We start from the raw sequence: 20,194 nt of genomic DNA on the forward strand, positions 1-20,194 counted from the left end.
GTAGCAGAGTGGGGTCTGTTACTTTAGAAGACTAGGTAGCAGAGTGGGTTCTGTTACTTTAGAAGACTAGGTAGCAGAGTGGGTTCTGATACTTTAGAAGACTAGGTAGCAGAGTGGGTTCTGTTACTTTAGAAGACTAGGTAGCAGAGTGGGTTCTGTTACTTTAGAAGACTAGGTAGCAGAGTGGGTTCTGTTACTTTAGAAGACTAGGTAGCAGAGTGGGTTCTGTTACTTTAGAAGACTAGGTAGCAGAGTGGGTTCTGTTACTTTAGAAGACTAGGTAGCAGAGTGGGTTCTGTTACTTTAGAAGACTAGGTAGCAGAGTGGGTTCTGTTACTTTAGAAGACTAGGTAGCAGAGTGGGTTCTGTTACTTTAGAAGACTAGGTAGCAGAGTGGGGTTCTGTTACTTTAGAAGACTAGGTAGCAGAGTGGGGTCTGTTACTTTAGAAGACTAGGTAGCAGAGTGGGTTCTGATACTTTAGAAGACTAGGTAGCAGAGTGGGTTCTGTTACTTTAGAAGACTAGATAGCAGAGTGGGTTCTGATACTTTAGAAGACTAGGTAGCAGAGTGGGTTCTGTTACTTTAGAAGACTAGGTAGCAGAGTGGGTTCTGTTACTTTAGAAGACTAGGTAGCAGAGTGGGTTCTGTTACTTTAGAAGACTAGGTAGCAGAGTGGGTTCTGCTACTTTAGAAGACTAGGTAGCAGAGTGGGTTCTGATACTTTAGAAGACTAGGTAGCAGAGTGGGTTCTGTTACTTTAGAAGACTAGGTAGCAGAGTGGGTTCTGATACTTTAGAAGACTAGGTAGCAGAGTGGGTTCTGTTACTTTAGAAGACTAGGTAGCAGAGTGGGTTCTGTTACTTTAGAAGACTAGGTAGCAGAGTGGGTTCTGATACTTTAGAAGACTAGGTAGCAGAGTGGGTTCTGATGCTTTAGAAGACTAGGTAGCAGAGTGGGGTTCTGTTACTTTAGAAGACTAGGTAGCAGAGTGGGTTCTGTTACTTTAGAAGACTAGATAGCAGAGTGGGTTCTGTTACTTTAGAAGACTAGGTAGCAGAGTGGGTTCTGTTACTTTAGAAGACTAGGTAGCAGAGTGGGTTCTGTTACTTTAGAAGACTAGGTAGCAGAGTGGGTTCTGATACTTTAGAAGACTAGGTAGCAGAGTGGGTTCTGTTACTTTAGAAGACTAGGTAGCAGAGTGGGTTCTGTTACTTTAGAAGACTAGGTAGCAGAGTGGGTTCTGTTACTTTAGAAGATTAGGTAGCAGAGTGGGTTCTGTTACTTTAGAAGACTAGGTAGCAGAGTGGGTTCTGATACTTTAGAAGACTAGGTAGCAGAGTGGGTTCTGATACTTTAGAAGACTAGGTAGCAGAGTGGGTTCTGATACTTTAGAAGACTAGGTAGCAGAGTGGGTTCTGATACTTTAGAAGACTAGGTAGCAGAGTGGGTTCTGATACTTTAGAAGACTAGGTAGCAGAGTGGGTTCTGTTACTTTAGAAGACTAGGTAGCAGAGTGGGTTCTGATACTTTAGAAGACTAGGTAGCAGAGTGGGTTCTGATACTTTAGAAGACTAGGTAGCAGAGTGGGTTCTGATACTTTAGAAGACTAGGTAGCAGAGTGGGTTCTGATACTTTAGAAGACTAGGTAGCAGAGTGGGTTCTGATACTTTAGAAGACTAGGTAGCAGAGTGGGTTCTGTTACTTTAGAAGACTAGGTAGCAGAGTGGGTTCTGATACTTTAGAAGACTAGGTAGCAGAGTGGGTTCTGTTACTTTAGAAGACTAGGTAGCAGAGTGGGTTCTGATACTTTAGAAGACTAGGTAGCAGAGTGGGTTCTGTTACTTTAGAAGACTAGGTAGCAGAGTGGGTTCTGTTACTTTAGAAGAAATTGAACATTTTATACATGTAAAAGGTCATTAACCAATCACAGCCCTCCCGTAGGATTTCAGATTCAGCAAATCACCAGCAGTTCACGTGGACCTGGCCTGGTCTTGAGTTCAACAGCTCTGTCCGCGTTGTGGATGTGACTGAAATGGCACCCTATTCCCTATATATAGTGCACTACTTTAGACCAGAGCCCTATTCCCTATATAGTGCACTACTTTAGACCAGGGTCCTATTCCCTATATAGTGCAGTACTTTAGACCAGAGCCCTATTCCCTATATAGTGCACTACTTTAGACCAGAGCCCTATTCCCTATATAGTGCACTACTTTAGACCAGAGACCCTATTCCCTATATAGTGCACTACTTTAGACCAGAGCCCTATTCCCTATATAGTGCACTACTTTAGACCAGCGCCCCCAAAGACAGAAATATTACTAGAGACAGACAGACAGACAGACAGACAGACAGACAGACAGACAGGCAGGCAGGCAGGCAGGCAGGCAGACAGACCTTCCAGTTCCAGGTTCTTCCCCTCTGAGACTGATGTTGGAGCAGGAACTACTGGAAGCTGGTCAATCCTCACCGAGTTTTTACCTGAAACACAAAAGACCAGCCACAATGTGTGTGTGTGTGAGTGTGAGTGTGTGTGTGTGTGTGTGTGTGTGTGTGTGTGTGTGTGTGTGTGTGTGTGTGTGTGTGCGTTTGCTTGTGTGCGTGTGCGCATGCGCGTGCGCGTGCGTGTGTGTGTGTGCGTGTAGCGCTCCTACACAATGTATGTATGTGGGTCTCAGCCTCACCTCGACATCGTCCGCGGTGTGCCAGCGTCAGAGAACGGTCCTTGCAGCGCGCCCTCTGCAGGTCACAGCCGGTATCGTAGCTCCGCCCATCAGAGCCACACACCGGCTTGCCCTGTGTCCGGGAACAGATGATCCCACAGTGGGTCTCCCTGTCTCCTATCAGCCACTGTCGGGGAAACGCCACAGAATTACAACGAGTAGAATGGGCTGGACATCCACATTCAAGTCAATGATGCCATAATGGGTAGACTTGTCTGACAGCCATTTTGAGTCTGTCCCATAGAGAATGATAGATGACTCTAGTGGCCAAAAGGACATATTAGTATGGGCAGAACGATTCAGGGCTTCCACCCATTTTAATGAAGTCAACTGGGTGAGAGTTCGAGTCATGTCCAACCGGGCTATCGGGAGGGATCTGCCAATCATGAATAAAAAAAATGTACTACTTCAAAATGGAGATAGCCTCAATGGAGCTGCCCATGCTGTCACAGCCTGTATAATGGCACAGAAACAAAGACAAGTCCTCCATTTATCTCTACTGTCTGTCTCCATGGAGGCAAAGCAGGAAGTTCAGTATTCAGTCTGCTTTTTATTAACATTCAAATCAACTGACATTCAATTTTAATGAGGAACAGCACTGTCACAGCCAGCACAGCAGGGCCTGGAGAACAACACAGCCAGCACAGTTAGGCCTGGAGAACACAGCCAGCACAGTTAGGCCTGGAACAACACAGCCAGCACATTCAGGCCTGGAGAACACAGCCAGCACAGTTAGGCCTGGAGAACACAGCCAGCACAGTTAGGCCTGGAGAAAACAGCCAGCACAGTTAGGCCTGGAGAACACAGCCAGCACAGTTAGGCCTGGAGAACACAGCCAGCACAGTTAGGCCTGGAACAACACAGCCAGCACAGTTAGGCCAGGAACAACACAGCCAGTTAGGCCTGGAACAACACAGCCAGCACAGTTAGGCCTGGAGAACACAGCCAGCACAGTTAGGCCTGGAGAACACAGCCAGCACAGTTAGGCCTGGAGAACACAGCCAGCACAGTTAGGCCTGGAACAACACAGCCAGCACAGTTAGGCCTGGAGAACACAGCCAGCACTGTTAGGCCTGGAGAACACAGCCAGCACAATTAGGCCTGGACCAACACAGTTAGGCCTGGAGAACACAGCCAGAAAAGTTAGGCCCGGAACAACACAGCCAGTTAGGCCTGGAACAACACAGCCAACACAGTTAGGCCTGGAGAACACAGCCAGCACTGTTAGGCCTGGAGAACACAGCCAGCACAATTAGGCCTGGACCAACACAGTTAGGCCTGGAGAACACAACCAGAAAAGTTAGGCCCGGAACAACACAGCCAGTTAGGCCTGGAACAACACAGCCAGGACAGTTAGGCCTGGAGAACACAGACAGCACAGTTAGTCCTGGAAAAACACAGCCAACACAGTTAGGCCTGGAACAACACAGCCAGCACGGTTAGGCCTGGAACAACACAGCCAGCACAGTTAGGCCTGGAGAACACAGCCAGCACAGTTAGTCATGGAACAACCCAGTCAGTTAGACCCGGAACAACACAGCCAGCACAGTTAGGCCTGGAACAACACAGCCAGTTAGGCCCTGAAGAACACAGCCAGTTAGACCCGGAACAACACACCCAACACAGTTAGAACTGGAACAACACAGCCTGTTAGGCCCGGAACAACACACCCAACACAGTTAGGCCCGGAACAACACAGCCAGCACAGTTAGGCCTGGAACAACACAGCCAACACAGTTAGGCCCGGAACAACACAGCCAGTTAGGCCCGGAACAACACAGCCAGTTAGGCCTGGAACAATACAGCCAATTAGGCCTGGAACAACACAGCTAGTTAGGCCCGGAACAACACACCCAACACAGTTAGGCCCGGAACAACACAGCCAGTTAGGCCTGGAACAACACAGCTAGTTAGGCCTGGAACAACACAGCTAGTTAGGCCCGGAACAACACATCTAGTTAGGTCTGGAACAACACAGCCAATTAGGCCCGGAAAAACACAGCCAGTTAGACCCGGAACAACACAGCCAACACAGTTAGGCCTGGAACAACACAGCCAATTAGGCACGGAACAACACAGCCAGTTAGGCCTGGAACAACACAGCCAGTTAGGCCTGGAACAACACAGCCAGTTAGACCTGGAACAACACAGCCAGCAAAGTTAGGCCCGGAACAACACAGCCAGTTAGGCCTGGAACAACACAGCCAGGACAGTTAGGCCTGGAGAACACAGACAGCACAGTTAGGCCTGGAACAACACAGCCAGTTAGGCCTGGAACAACACAGCCAGCACAGTTAGGCCTGGAGAACACAGCCAGCACAGTTAGTCATGGAACAACCCAGCCAGTTAGACCCGGAACAACACAGCCAGCACAGTTAGGCCTGGAACAACACAGCCAGTTAGGCCCTGAAGAACACAGCCAGTTAGACCCGGAACAACACACCCAACACAGTTAGAACTGGAACAACACAGCCTGTTAGGCCCGGAACAACACACCCAACACAGTTAGGCCCGGAACAACACAGCCAGCACAGTTAGGCCTGGAACAACACAGCCAACACAGTTAGGCCCGGACCAACACAGCCAGTTAGGCCCGGAACAACACAGCCAGTTAGGCCTGGAACAACACAGCCAGGACAGTTAGGCCTGGAGAACACAGACAGCACAGTTAGGCCTGGAAAAACACAGCCAGTTAGGCCTGGAAAAACACAGCCAGGACAGTTAGGCCTGGAGAACACAGACAGCACAGTTAGGCCTGGAAAAACACAGCCAACACAGTTAGGCATGGAACAACACAGCCAGCACGGTTAGGCCTGGAACAACACAGCCAGCACAGTTAGGTCTGGAGAACACAGCCAACACAGTTCAGCCTGGAACAACACAGCCAGCACAGTTAGGCCTGGACCAACACAGTTAGGCCCGGAACAACACAGCCAGTTAGGCCTGGAACAACACAGCCAGTTAGGCCTGGAACAACACAGCCAGTTAGGCCCGGAACAACACAGCCAGTTAGACCTGGAACAACACAGCCAACACAGTTAGGCCTGGAACAACACAGCCAGTTAGGCCTGGAACAACACAGCCAGTTAGGCCTGGAACAACACAGCCAGTTAGACCTGGAACAACACAGCCAACACAGTTAGGCCTGGAACAACACAGCCAGTTAGGTCTGGAACAACACAGCCAGTTAGGCCTGGAACAACACACCCAGTTAGGCCTAGAACAACACAGGCCTGGAACAACACAGCCAGTTAGGCCTAGAACAACACAGCCAATTAGGCCTGGAACAACACAGCCAGTTAGGCCTGGAACAACACAGCCAGTTAGGTCTGGAACAACACAGCTAGTTAGGCCTGGAACAACACAGCCAGTTAGACCTGGAACAACACAGCCAGTTAGGCCTGGAACAACACAGCTAGTTAGGCCTGGAACAACACAGGCCTGGAACAACACAGCCAGTTAGGTCTGGAACAACACAGCCAGTTAGACCTGGAACAACACAGCCAGTTAGGCCTGGAACAACACAGCCAGTTAGGCCTGGAACAACACAGCTAGTTAGGCCTGCAACAACACAGGCCTGGAACAACACAGCCAGTTAGGCCTAGAACAACACAGCCAGTTAGGCCTGGAACAACACAGCCAGTTAGGCCTGGAACAACACAGCCAGTTAGGCCTGGAACAACACAGACAGTTAGGCCTGGAACAACACAGACAGTTAGGCCTGGAACAACACAGCCAACACAGTTAGGCCTAGAACAACACAGCCAGTTAGGCCTAGAACAACACAGCCAGTTAGGCCTGGAACAACACAGACAGTTAGGCCTGGAACAACACAGCCAACACAGTTAGGCCTAGAACAACACAGCCAGTTAGGCCTGGAACAACACAGACAGTTAGGCCTGGAACAACACAGCCAACACAGTTAGGCCTAGAACAACACAGCCAGTTAGGCCTAGAACAACACAGACAGTTAGGCCTGGAACAACACAGCCAACACAGTTAGGCCTAGAACAACACAGCCAGTTAGGCCTGGAACAACACAGCCAGTTAGGCCTGGAACAACACAGCCAGTTAGGCCTGGAACAACACAGCCAGTTAGGCCTGGAACAACACAGCCAGTTAGGCCTGGAACAACACAGCCAGTTAGGCCTGGAACAACACAGCCAGTTAGGCCTGGAACAACACAGCCAACACAGTTAGGCCTAGAACAACACAGCCAGTTAGGCCTGGAACAACACAGCCAGTTAGGCCTGGAACAACACAGCCAACACAGTTAGGCCTGGAACAACACAGCCAGTTAGGCCTAGAACAACACAGCCAGTTAGGCCTGGAACAACACAGCCAACACAGTTAGGCCTAGAACTGGCACCTTTCTGCTGCATTTGGAAGATGTTGGTAGAAAATAAACGGTTCATACCCAAGAAGACTCAAGGCTGTAATAACTGCCAAAGATTATTCAACAAAGTATTGAGTAAAGGGTCTGAATACTTCTGTAAATGTCATATTTCTGGTTTTGCTTTGTCAGTCAACCAGTCAGTCAACCAATCAACCAGTCGTCCAATCAATCAGTCAACCAACCAGAATATCAGTCAACCAGTTAGTCAACCAACCAGTTAGTCAACCAACCAGTCAACCAGTCAGTCAACCAATCAGTAAATCAGTCAACCAGTCAGTCAGTAAATATGTCAACCAGTCAACCAGTCAACCAGTCAGTCAACCAGTCAACCAGTCGACCAGTTCATCATATCAAATCAAATCAGTCAACCAGTCAACCAGTCAGTCAACCAGTCGACCAGTTAATCAAATCAAATCAAATCAGTCAACCAGTCACCCAGTCGACCAGTCAATCAAATCAAATCAAATCAGTCAACCAGTCAATCAACCAGTTGCCAGAGCTAGTCCGTTGGTTCCAAGATGAAATCCTTGTTTCTACGGTCCACAGGACCTTTCTTGTTTCACTGACACCTGCTGCCATCTGCCAGGGTTACCCATCAGCCCAGCGAAGTCCAGATAACACACATAGCAATGACCCCACAGTGAGTCTGATGTACTGCCAGTGCAAAGGAAGAGTATAACGCCTGGACATACAGTATGCCACAGTCATTCAACATCATACAGATCACCAGTTAAAGCAATTATACTGTACATCCCAAATGGTACACTATTCCCTAAATACTACACTACTTTAGACCAGGGCCCAAGTAGTGTACTATATTAAATAAAGGTGAAAGAGAAAAAGAAGAAAAAATGTATATATTTATATACGGAATTGTGTGCTATTTGGGAAGAAGACAAAGTCTACAGTGAAGAAAAGACAGAAGGTTATCCTTACATATTAATAAAAGACAGTGAGAACTCAACTTTCAATGCAATGTCCAAAATAAAGAACTTTTGATGCCACTGAGGTCCTGGAGATCATCTGTTAAGTCCCAGACACAATCTCAACTCTGTTAGAGGTTCAATCACCTGTTAAGTCCCAGACACAATCTCAAATCTCTCAGGGGTTCAACCTTCTGTTAAGTCCCAGACACAATCTCAACTCTCTCAGGGGTTCAACCTTCTGTTAAGTCCCAGACACAATCTCAATCTCTCAGGGGTTCAACCTTCTGTTAAGTCCCAGACACAATCTCAACTCTCTCAGGGGTTCAACCTTCTGTTAAGTCCCAGACACAATCTCAACTCTCTCAGGGGTTCAACCTTCTGTTAAGTCCCAGACACAATCTCAACTCTCTCAGAGGAATTACATACAGTTGAAGTCAGAAGTTTACATACACCTTAGCAAAATACATTTAAACTCAGTTTTTCAAAAAATTCCCTGTCTTAGGTCGGTTAGGATCAACACTTTATTATAAGAATGTGAAATGTCAGAATAATAGTAGAGAGAATGATTTAATTCAGCTTTTATTTATTTCATCACATTCCCAGTGGGTCAGAAGTTTACATACACTCAATTAGTATTTGGTAGCATTGCCTTTAAATTGTTTAACTTGGGTCAAACATTTAGCCTTCCACAAGTTTCCCACATTAATTTGGGTGAATTTTGTCCCATTCCTCCTGACAGAGCTGGTGTAACTGAGTCAGGTTTGTAAGCCTCCTTGCTCACACACTTTTTCAGTTCTGCCCACACATTTTCTATAGGATTGAGGTCAGGGCTTTGTGATGGCCACTCCAATACCGTGACTTTGTTGTCCTTAAGCCATTTTGCCACAACTTTGGAAGTATGCTTGGGGTCATTGTCCATTTGGAAGACCCATTTGTGCCCAAGCTTTAACTTCTGATGTCTTGAGATGTTGCTTCAATATATCCACATAATTTTGCCTCCTCATGAAGCCATCTATTTTTCTATTTTGTGAAGTGCACCAGTCCCTCCTGCAGCAAAGCACCCCCACAACATGATGCTGCCACCCCCGTGGTTGGGATGGTGTTCTTCAGCTTGCAAGCCTCCCCCTTTTTCCTCCAAACATAACGATGGCCATTATGGCCAAACAATTCTATTTTTGTTTCATCAGACTAGAGGACATTTCTCCCAAAAGTACAATCTTTGTCCCCATGTGCAGTTGCAAACCGTAGTCTGGCTTTTTTATGGCGGTTTTGGAGCAGTGGCTTCTTCCTTGCTGAGCTGCCTTTCAGGTTATGTCATTATAGGACTTGTTTTACTGTGGATATAGATACTTTTGTACCTGTTTCCTCCAGCATCTTCACAAGGTCCTTTGCTGTTCTGGGATTGATTTGCACTTTCACACCAAAGTACGTTCATCTCTAGGAGACAGAACACGTCTCCTTCCTGAGCGGTATGACGGCTGTGTGGTCCCATGGTGTTTATACTTGCGTACCATTGTTTGTACACATGAACGTGGTACATCCACAGGTACACCTCCAATTAACTCAAATGATTTTCTGGAATTTTCCAGTTAGCCTATCAGAAGCTTCTAAAGCCATGACATTATTTTCTGGAATTTTCCATGCTGTTTAAAGGCACAGTCAACTTAGTGTATGTAAACTTCTGACACACTGGAATTGTGATACAGTGAATTATAAGTGAAATAATCTGTCTGTAAACAATTGTTGGAAAAATGACTTGTGTCAAGCACAAAGTAGATGTCCTAACCGACTTGCCAAAACTATAGTTTGTTAACAAGAAATTTGTGGAGTGGTTGAAAAATGAGTTTTAATGACGCCAACCTAAGTGTATGTAAACCTCCGACATCGACTGTACAACACCAACCGTAGGAAGGAGGGCCGTTCTTCAACTACCCCATTGATATCTGCTTTAAAACAGGCTAAACATCAGAAACCCAGAGACAAACAGCTTCATGTATCAATACATAGCCAAGGCTATACTGGCCACGGTGTGAACGTGTCCCAAATGACACTCAGTCCCTATAAGCCCTGGTCAAAAAGTAGTTCACTAAATCAAAAAAAAACAGAGTACCATTAGGAACACGCACTGTGTGACGGCAGAACAACTACTTAGCTTCTCCCTCGTGTAAACAGGATGAACCTGAGCTGTCTTCGTTTCTTACCAGAAGTTGCTCAAACCGTCAAGCCAGGAGAAATGTGATCTGGTGGGGGTTTGTTATTGGCATGTCCCCCCCCCCTCCCCACCCACCCCCTCTCTCTGACAGTAAGAGTTAAAAATGTAAACACACCACTCAGGCTATGAGGGGAGCGTCCAGGGGAGTCGTTTATGATGCTACGTCCCAAATAGCACCCTATTCCCTCTCATAGGGCTCTGGTCAAAAGTAGTGCACTATATAGGGAACAGGGTGCCATTTGGGGTGCACACAAAATGGTTTGATCCGGGGCCATTGCGACTCAACCAGACAGATACTGACCTCAGCCAGGCCTGGAGACCCCCCCCCCCCCCCCCCCCCACCTCTGTCAGACACACTTGAAGCCTTCTTGCTCTCCTCCTCTCCTCTCCCCTCTCCTTTCTCCCCCTGTCCTCTCTCCTCCTCTCTCCTCCTCTCTCCTCTAATCTCCTCTCCTTTCTCTCCCTCTCTCTTCTCTCCTCTCCTCTCCTCTCCACTCCCCTCTGCCTTCTCCCCCTGTCCTCTCTCCTCCTCTCCTCTCTCCTCCCCTCTCCTTTTCTCTCCCCGTCTTCTCTCCCCTCCTCCTCTCTCCTCTCCTCTCCTCCTTTCCTTTCCTCTCCTCTCTTCTCTCCTCTCCTCTTTTCGTTTCCTCTCCTCTTCTCCTCTCCTCTCTCCTCTCCTCCCCTCTCCTCTTCTCTCCCCGTCTTCTCTCCTCTCCTTTCCTCTCCTCCTCTCTCCTCTCCTCTCCTCTCCCCCTCCTCTCCTCTCCTCTCCTCTCCTCTCCTCTCGCCTCCTCTTCTCTCCTCTCCTCTTCTCTCCCAGTCTTCTCTCCTCTCCTTTCCTCTCCTCTCCTCCTGTCTCCTCCTCTCTCCTCTCCTCTCCTCCCCTCCTCTCCTCTCCTCTCCTCCCTTCTTCTCCTCGCTCCTCCTCTCCTCTCCTCTCTCCTCCCCTCTCCTCTTCTCTCCCTGTCTTCTCTCCTCTCCCCTCTCCTCTCCTCTCCTCCTCTCCTCCCCTCTTCTCCTCGCTCCTCCCCTCTTCTCTTCTCTTCTCTTCTCTCCTCCTCTCCTCTCCTCTCTCTTCTCTCCTCTCCTCTCCTCTCCTCTCCTCTCCTCTCCTCTCCTCTCCACTCCCCTCTGCCTTCTCCCCCTGTCCTCTCTCCTCCTCTCCTCTCTCCTCCCCTCTCCTTTTCTCTCCCCGTCTTCTCTCCTCTCCTCCTCTCTTCTCTCCTCTCCTCTTTTCCTTTCCTCTCCCCTTCTCCTCTCCTCTCTCCTCTTCTCTCCCCACTCCTCCCCTCTCCTCTTCTCTCCCCGTCTTCTCTCCTCTCCTTTCCTCTCCTCCTCTCTCCTCTCCTCTCCTCTCCTCTCCTCTCCTCTCCTCTCCTCTCCTCTCCTCTCTTCTCTCCTCCTCTCCTCTCCTCTCCTCTCCTCTCCTCTCCTCTTCTCTCCCAGTCTTCTCGCCTCTCATTTCCTCTCCTCTCCTCCTGTCTCCTCCTCTCTCCTCTCCTCCCCTCCTCTCCTCCCCTATTCTCCTCGCTCCTCCTCTCCTCTCCTCTCCTCTCTCCTCCCCTCTCCTCTTCTCTCCCTGTCTTCTCTACTCTCCCCTCTACTTTCCTCTCCTCCCCTCTTCTCCTTGCTCCTCCTCTCCTCTCTCCTCTTCTCTCCCCTCTCCTCTTCTCTCCCCTCTCCTCTTCTCTCCTCTCCTCTTCTCCTCCCCTCCTCTCTCCTCTCCTCTCCTCCCTCTGTCCTCCCCTCTTCTCTTCTCTTCTCTCCTCCTCTCCTCTCCTCTCCTCTCCTTTCCTCTCCTTTCCTCTCTCCTCCCCTCTTCTCTTCTCCTCTCCTCTCTCCTCCCCTCTTCTCTTCTCACCCCTCTCCTCTTCTCTCCCCTCTCATCTTCTCTCCTCTCCTCTTCTCCTCTCCTCCTCTCTCCTCTCCTTTCCTCTCCTCTCCTCTCCTCTCCTCTCCTCCCTCTCTCTTCTCCTCTTCTCTTCTCTCCTCATCTCCTCTCCTCTCCTTTCCTCTCTCCTCCCCTCTTCTCTTCTCTCCTCCTCTCCTCTCCTCTTCTCTCCCAGTCTTCTCTCCTCTCATTTCCTCTCCTCCCCTCTCCTCCCCTCTCCTGCCCTCTTCTCCTCTCCTCTCTCCTCTTCTCTCCTCTTCTCTCCCAGTCTTCTCTCCTCTCATTTCCTCTCCTCTCCTCTCCTCTCCTAGTCTTCTCTTCTCTCCTCTCCTCTCATGTCTTCTCCTCTCCTCTCATCTCCTCTTCTCTCCTCTCATTTCCTCTCCTCTCCTCTCCTCTTCTCTCCCAGTCTTCTCTCCTCTCATTTCCTCCCCTCTTCTCTCCTCCCCTCTCCTCCTCTCCTCTCCCCAACTCATAAAACAAGTGAAATACAACCCATTGTGCAACCATTACAGCATGACTGAAATGCTCTTTTTCCCATCACTGGCAACAAGTTGTATGTCATTCGGAGCCCAGTTGAACAATAACCATGAAGAAATAACACGTAAAAGAGAACCATCACTTCTAAGCCGTTTCTGACTATCTTCAAATGTTGAACAAAGAAAAAATATATAAATATAAAATATATATGTCAAAGCCAATAAAGTATTTTTGTTTTAAATCGGAACGCTTCCAAAACCACATCGTTTGTTCTAAAGCTATAAAATTAAAAGTTTCCAATTGATTTTATACGTATATATCTTGGATAGGGTTCATTTAATTGGACAGTTTTTCTCAGAAAATTCAACTATAACAACAAAATACGTGAAATAATTTAGAGTATTTCCACTGTGATAGTAAATAATTCTGTTATAGGGTCTAAACCTCTAAAAGGGGTCAGCAGCATGTTAACTAGCAGTAGAAACCTCTAAAAGGGGTCAGCAGCATGTTAACTAGCAGTATAAACCTCTATAAGGGGTCAGCAGCATGTTGTTAACTAGCAGTAGAAACCTCTTTAAGGGGTCAGCAGCATGTTAACTAGCAGTAGAAACCTCTATAAGGGGTCAGCAGCATGTTAACTAGCAGTAGAAACCTCTATAAGGGGTCAGCAGCATGTTGTTAACTAGCAGTAGAAACCTCTTTAAGGGGTCAGCAGCATGTTAACTAGCAGTAGAAACCTCTAAAAGGGGTCAGCAGCATGTTAACTAGCAGTAGAAACCTCTATAAGGGGTCAGCAGCATGTTGTTAACTAGCAGTAGAAACCTCTTTAAGGGGTCAGCAGCATGTTAACTAGCAGTAGAAACCTCTATAAAGGGGTCAGCAGCATGTTGTTAACTAGCAGTAGAGACCTCTATAAGGGGTCAGCAGCATGTTAACTAGCAGTAGAAACCTCTATAAGGGGTCAGCAGCATGTTAACTAGCAGTAGAAACCTCTATAAAGGGGTCAGCAGCATGTTGTTAACTAGCAGTAGAAACCTCTATAAGGGGTCAGCAGCATGTTAACTAGCAGTAGAAACCTCTATAACGGGTCAGCAGCATGTTGTTAACTAGCAGTAGAAACCTCTATAAGGGGTCAGCAGCATGTTAACTAGCAGTAGAAACCTCTATAAGGGGTCAGCAGCATGTTAACTAGCAGTAGAAACCTCTATAAGGGGTCAGCAGCATGTTGTTAACTAGCAGTAGAAACCTCTAAAAGGGGTCAGCAGCATGTTAACTAGCAGTAGAAACCTCTATAAGGGGTCAGTAGCATGTTGCTAACTAGCAGTAGAAACCTCTAAAAGGGGTCAGCAGCATGTTGTTAACTAGCAGTAGAAACCTTTAAAGGGGTCAGCAGCATGTTGTTAACTAGCAGTAGAAACCTCTATAAGGGGTCAGCAGCATGTTGTTAACTAGCAGTAGAAACCTCTAAAAGGGGTCAGCAGCATGTTAACTAGCAGTAGAAACCTCTAAAAGGGGTCAGCAGCATGTTAACTAGCAGTAGAAACCTCTATAAGGGGTCAGCAGCATGTTGTTAACTAGCAGTAGAAACCTCTAAAAGGGGTCAGCAGCATGTTGTTAAGTAGCAGTAGAAACCTCTAAAAGGGGTCAGCAGCATGTTGTTAACTAGCAGTAGAAACCTCTAAAAGGGGTCAGCAGCATGTTGTTAACTAGCAGTAGAAACCTCTATAAGGGGGCAGCAGCATGTTAACTAGCAGTAGAAACCTCTATAAGGGGTCAGCAGCATGTTGTTAACTAGCAGTAGAAACCTCTATAAGGGGGCAGCAGCATGTTAACTAGCAGTAGAAACCTCTATAAGGGGGCAGCAGCATGTTAACTAGCAGTAGAAACCTCTATAAGGGGTCAGCAGCATGTTGTTAACTAGCAGTAGAAACCTCTATACGGGGGCAGCAGCATGTTAACTAGCAGTAGAAACCTTTATAAGGGGGCAGCAGCATGTTGTTAACTAGCAGTAGAAACCTCTATAAGGGGTCAGCAGCATGTTGTTAACTAGCAGTAGAAACCTCTATAAGGGGGCAGCAGCATGTTGTTAACTAGCAGTAGAAACCTTTATAAGGGGGCAGCAGCATGTTGTTAACTAGCAGTAGAAACCTCTATAAGGGGTCAGCAGCATGTTGTTAACTAGCAGTAGAAACCTCTAAAAGGGGTCAGCAGCATGTTAACTAGCAGTAGAAACCTCTAAAAGGGGGCAGCAGCATGTTAACTAGCAGTAGAAACCTCTAAAAGGGGTCAGCAGCATGTTGTTAACTAGCAGTAGAAACCTCTATAAAGGGGCAGCAGCATGTTAACTAGCAGTAGAAACCTCTAGAAGGGGTCAGCAGCATGTTGTTAACTAGCAGTAGAAACCTCTAAAAGGGGTCAGCAGCATGTTGTTAACTAGCAGTAGAAACCTCTATAAAGGGGCAGCAGCATGTTAACTAGCAGTAGAAACCTCTAAAATGGGGCAGCAGCATGTTAACTAGCAGTAGAAACCTCTATAAGGGGTAAGCAGCATGTTGTTAACTAGCAGTAGAAACCTCTAAAAGGGGTCAGCAGCATGTTGTTAACTAGCAGTAGAAACCTCTAAAAGGGGTCAGCAGCATGTTAACTAGCAGTAGAAACCTCTAAAAGGGGTCATCAGCATGTTGTTAACTAGCAGTAGAAACCTATATAAGGGATCAGCAGCATGTTGCTAACTAGCAGTAGAAACCTCTAAAAGGGGTCAGCAGCATGTTGTTAACTAGCAGTAGAAACCTCTAAAAGGGGTCAGCAGCATGTTGTTAACTAGCAGTAGAAACCTCTAAAAGGGGTCAGCAGCATGTTGTTAACTAGCAGTAGAAACCTCTAAAAGGGGTCAGCAGCATGTTAACTAGCAGTAGAAACCTCTATAAGGGGTCAGCAGCATGTTGTTAACTAGCAGTAGAAACCTCTAAAAGGGGTCAGCAGCATGTTGTTAACTAGCAGTAGAAACCTCTAGAAGGGGTCAGCAGCATGTTGTTAACTAGCAGTAGAAACCTCTAAAAGGGGGCAGCAGCATGTTGTTAACTAGCAGTGGAAACCTCTAAAAGGGGGCAGCAGCATGTTAACTAGCAGTAGAAACCTCTAAAAGGGGTCAGCAGCATGTTGTTAACTAGCAGTAGAAACCTCTAAAAGGGGTCAGCAGCATGTTGTTAACTAGCAGTAGAAACATCTATAAGGGGTCAGCAGCATGTTGTTAACTAGCAGTAGAAACCTCTAAAAGGGGTCAGCAGCATGTTGTTAACTAGCAGTAGAAACCTCTAAAAGGGGTCAGCAGCATGCTGTTAACTAGCAGTAGAAACCTCTAAAAGGGGTCAGCAGCATGTTGTTAACTAGCAGTAGAAACCTCTAAAAGGGGTCAGCAGCATGCTGTTAACTAGCAGTAGAAACCTCTAAAAGGGGTCAGCAGCATGTTGTTAACTAGCAGTAGAAACCTCTATAAGGGGGCAGCAGCATGTTAACTAGCAGTAGAAACCTCTATAAGGGGTCAGCAGCATGTTGTTAACTAGCAGTAGAAACCTCTATAAGGGGGCAGCAGCATGTTGTTAACTAGCAGTAGAAACCTTTATAAGGGGGCAGCAGCATGTTGTTAACTAGCAGTAGAAACCTCTATAAGGGGTCAGCAGCATGTTGTTAACTAGCAGTAGAAACCTCTAAAAGGGGTCAGCAGCATGTTAACTAGCAGTAGAAACCTCTAAAAGGGGGCAGCAGCATGTTAACTAGCAGTAGAAACCTCTAAAAGGGGTCAGCAGCATGTTGTTAACTAGCAGTAGAAACCTCTATAAAGGGGCAGCAGCATGTTAACTAGCAGTAGAAACCTCTAGAAGGGGTCAGCAGCATGTTGTTAACTAGCAGTAGAAACCTCTAAAAGGGGTCAGCAGCATGTTGTTAACTAGCAGTAGAAACCTCTATAAAGGGGCAGCAGCATGTTAACTAGCAGTAGAAACCTCTAAAATGGGGCAGCAGCATGTTAACTAGCAGTAGAAACCTCTATAAGGGGTAAGCAGCATGTTGTTAACTAGCAGTAGAAACCTCTAAAAGGGGTCAGCAGCATGTTGTTAACTAGCAGTAGAAACCTCTAAAAGGGGTCAGCAGCATGTTAACTAGCAGTAGAAACCTCTAAAAGGGGTCATCAGCATGTTGTTAACTAGCAGTAGAAACCTATATAAGGGATCAGCAGCATGTTGCTAACTAGCAGTAGAAACCTCTAAAAGGGGTCAGCAGCATGTTGTTAACTAGCAGTAGAAACCTCTAAAAGGGGTCAGCAGCATGTTGTTAACTAGCAGTAGAAACCTCTAAAAGGGGTCAGCAGCATGTTGTTAACTAGCAGTAGAAACCTCTAAAAGGGGTCAGCAGCATGTTAACTAGCAGTAGAAACCTCTATAAGGGGTCAGCAGCATGTTGTTAACTAGCAGTAGAAACCTCTAAAAGGGGTCAGCAGCATGTTGTTAACTAGCAGTAGAAACCTCTAGAAGGGGTCAGCAGCATGTTGTTAACTAGCAGTAGAAACCTCTAAAAGGGGGCAGCAGCATGTTGTTAACTAGCAGTGGAAACCTCTAAAAGGGGGCAGCAGCATGTTAACTAGCAGTAGAAACCTCTAAAAGGGGTCAGCAGCATGTTGTTAACTAGCAGTAGAAACCTCTAAAAGGGGTCAGCAGCATGTTGTTAACTAGCAGTAGAAACATCTATAAGGGGTCAGCAGCATGTTGTTAACTAGCAGTAGAAACCTCTAAAAGGGGTCAGCAGCATGTTGTTAACTAGCAGTAGAAACCTCTAAAAGGGGTCAGCAGCATGCTGTTAACTAGCAGTAGAAACCTCTAAAAGGGGTCAGCAGCATGTTGTTAACTAGCAGTAGAAACCTCTAAAAGGGGTCAGCAGCATGCTGTTAACTAGCAGTAGAAACCTCTAAAAGGGGTCAGCAGCATGTTGTTAACTAGCAGTAGAAACCTCTATAAGGGGTCAGCAGCATGTTGTTAACTAGCAGTAGAAACCTCTAAAAGGGGTCAGCAGCATGTTAACTAGCAGTAGAAACCTCTATAAGGGGTCAGCAGCATGTTGTTAACTAGCAGTAGAAACCTCTAAAAGGGGTCAGCAGCATGTTGTTAACTAGCAGTAGAAACCTCTAAAAGGGGTCAGCAGCAAGTTAACTAGCAGTAGAAACCTCTATAAGGGGTCAGCAGCATGTTGTTAACTAGCAGTAGAAACCTCTATAAGGGGTCAGCAGCATGTTAACTAGCAGTAGAAACCTCTAAAAGGGGTCAGCAGCATGTTGTTAACTAGCAGTAGAAACCTCTAAAAGGGGTCAGCAGCATGTTGTTAACTAGCAGTAGAAACCTCTAAAAGGGGTCAGCAGCATGTTGTTAACTAGCAGTAGAAACCTCTATAAGGGGTCAGCAGCATGTTGTTAACTAGCAGTAGAAACCTCTAGAAGGGGTCAGCAGCATGTTAACTAGCAGTAGAAACCTCTATAAGGGGTCAGCAGCATGTTGTTAACTAGCAGTAGAAACCTCTAAAAGGGGTCAGCAGCATGTTAACTAGCAGTAGAAACCTCTAAAAGGGGTCAGCAGCATGTTGTTAACTAGAAGTAGAAACCTCTAAAAGGGGGCAGCAGCATGTTGTTAACTAGCAGTAGAAACCTCTAAAAGGGGTCAGTAGCATGTTGCTAACTAGCAGTAGAAACCTCTAAAAGGGGTCAGCAGCATGTTGTTAACTAGCAGTAGAAACCTCTAAAAGGGGGCAGCAGCATGTTAACTAGCAGTAGAAACCTCTATAAGGGGTCAGCAGCATGTTAACTAGCAGTGGAAACCTCTATAAGGGATCAGCAGCATGTTGTTAACTAGCAGTAGAAACCTCTATAAGGGGTCAGCAGCATGTTGTTAACTAGCAGTAGAAACCTCTAAAAGGGGTCAGCAGCATGTTGTTAACTAGCAGTAGAAACCTCTATAAGGGGTCAGCAGCATGTTGCTAACTAGCAGTAGAAACCTCCAAAAGGGGTCAGCAGCATGTTGTTAACTAGCAGTAGAAACCTCTATAAGGGGTCAGCAGCATGTTGTTAACTAGCAGTAGAAACCTCTAAAAGGGGTCAGCAGCATGTTGTTAACTAGCAGTAGAAACCTCTAAAAAGGGGTCAGCAGCATGTTGTTAACTAGCAGTAGAAACCTCTAAAAGGGGTCAGCAGCATGTTGTTAACTAGCAGTAGAAACCTCTAAAAGGGGTCAGCAGCATGTTGTTAACTAGCAGTAGAAACCTCTAAAAGGGGTCAGCAGCATGTTGTTAACTAGCAGTAGAAACCTCTAGAAGGGGTCAGCAGCATGTTAACTAGCAGTAGAAACCTCAATAAGGGATCAGCAGCATGTTGTTAACTAGCAGTAGAAACCTCTAAAAGGGGTCAGCAGCATGTTAACTAGCAGTAGAAACCTCTAAAAGGGGGCAGCAGCATGTTAACAAGCAGTAGAAACCTCTAAAAGGGATCAGCAGCATGTTGCTAACTAGCAGTAGAAACCTCTAAAAGGGGTCAGCAGCATGTTGTTAACTAGCAGTAGAAACCTCTAAAAGGGATCAGCAGCATGTTGCTAACTAGCAGTAGAAACCTCTAAAAGGGGTCAGCAGCATGTTGTTAACTAGCAGTAGAAACCTCTAAAAGGGGTCAGAAGCATGTTAACTAGCAGTAGAAACCTCTATAAGGTGTCAGCAGCATGTTGTTAACTAGCAGTAGAAACCTCTAAAAGGGGTCAGCAGCATGTTGTTAACTAGCAGTAGAAACCTCTAAAACGGGTCAGCAGCATGTTGTTAACCAGCAGTAGAAACCTCTAAAAGGGGTCAGCAGCATGTTGTTAACTAGCAGTATAAACCTCTAAAATGGGTCAGCAGCATGTTGTTAACTAGCAGTAGAAACCTCTAAAAGGGGTCAGCAGCATGTTAACTAGCAGTAGAAACCTCTAAAAGGGGTCAGCAGCATGTTGTTAACTAGCAGTAGAAACTTCTAGAAGGGGTCAGCAGCATGTTGTTAACTAGCAGTAGAAACCTCTAAAAGGGGGTCAGCAGCATGTTGTTAACTAGCAGTAGAAACCTCTAAAAGGGGTCAGCAGCATGTTAACTAGCAGTAGAAACCTCTAAAAGGGGGTCAGCAGCATGTTGTTAACTAGCAGTAGAAACCTCTAAAAGGGGGCAGCAGCATGTTAACTAGCAGTAGAAACCTCTATAAGGGGGCAGCAGCATGTTGCTAACTAGCAGTAGAAACCTCTATAAGGGGTCAGCAGCATGTTGTTAACTAGCAGTAGAAACCTCTAAAAGGGGTCAGCAGCATGTTGTTAACCAGCAGTAGAAACCTCTAAAAGGGGTCAGCAGCATGTTGTTAACTAGCAGTATAAACCTCTAAAATGGGTCAGCAGCATGTTGTTAACTAGCAGTAGAAACCTCTAAAAGGGGTCAGCAGCATGTTAACTAGCAGTAGAAACCTCTAAAAGGGGTCAGCAGCATGTTGTTAACTAGCAGTAGAAACTTCTAGAAG

The 20,194-nt window shown here is 46.6% G+C and overlaps 1 protein-coding gene across 11 annotated transcripts in view; it reads right to left on the reverse strand.

The window, feature by feature from the left end:
* Positions 1 to 20,194, reverse strand: part of smoc1 (SPARC related modular calcium binding 1) — a 168,763-nt gene that overhangs the window by 115,039 nt on the left and 33,530 nt on the right. For all 11 annotated transcript variants that reach the window (XM_036955379.1, XM_036955375.1, XM_036955380.1 and 8 more), the window contains exons 2-3: positions 2,687 to 2,852; positions 2,400 to 2,483 (exon numbers count right to left, since the gene is read on the reverse strand). In XM_036955379.1, the coding sequence (XP_036811274.1) occupies positions 2,400 to 2,483; positions 2,687 to 2,852 (250 nt within the window). The remainder of the gene's footprint in view (positions 1 to 2,399; positions 2,484 to 2,686; positions 2,853 to 20,194) is intronic.

Source organism: Oncorhynchus mykiss, chromosome 19 (genome assembly GCF_013265735.2).
Source record: "Oncorhynchus mykiss isolate Arlee chromosome 19, USDA_OmykA_1.1, whole genome shotgun sequence".
NCBI classification, from domain to species: domain Eukaryota; kingdom Metazoa; phylum Chordata; class Actinopteri; order Salmoniformes; family Salmonidae; genus Oncorhynchus; species Oncorhynchus mykiss.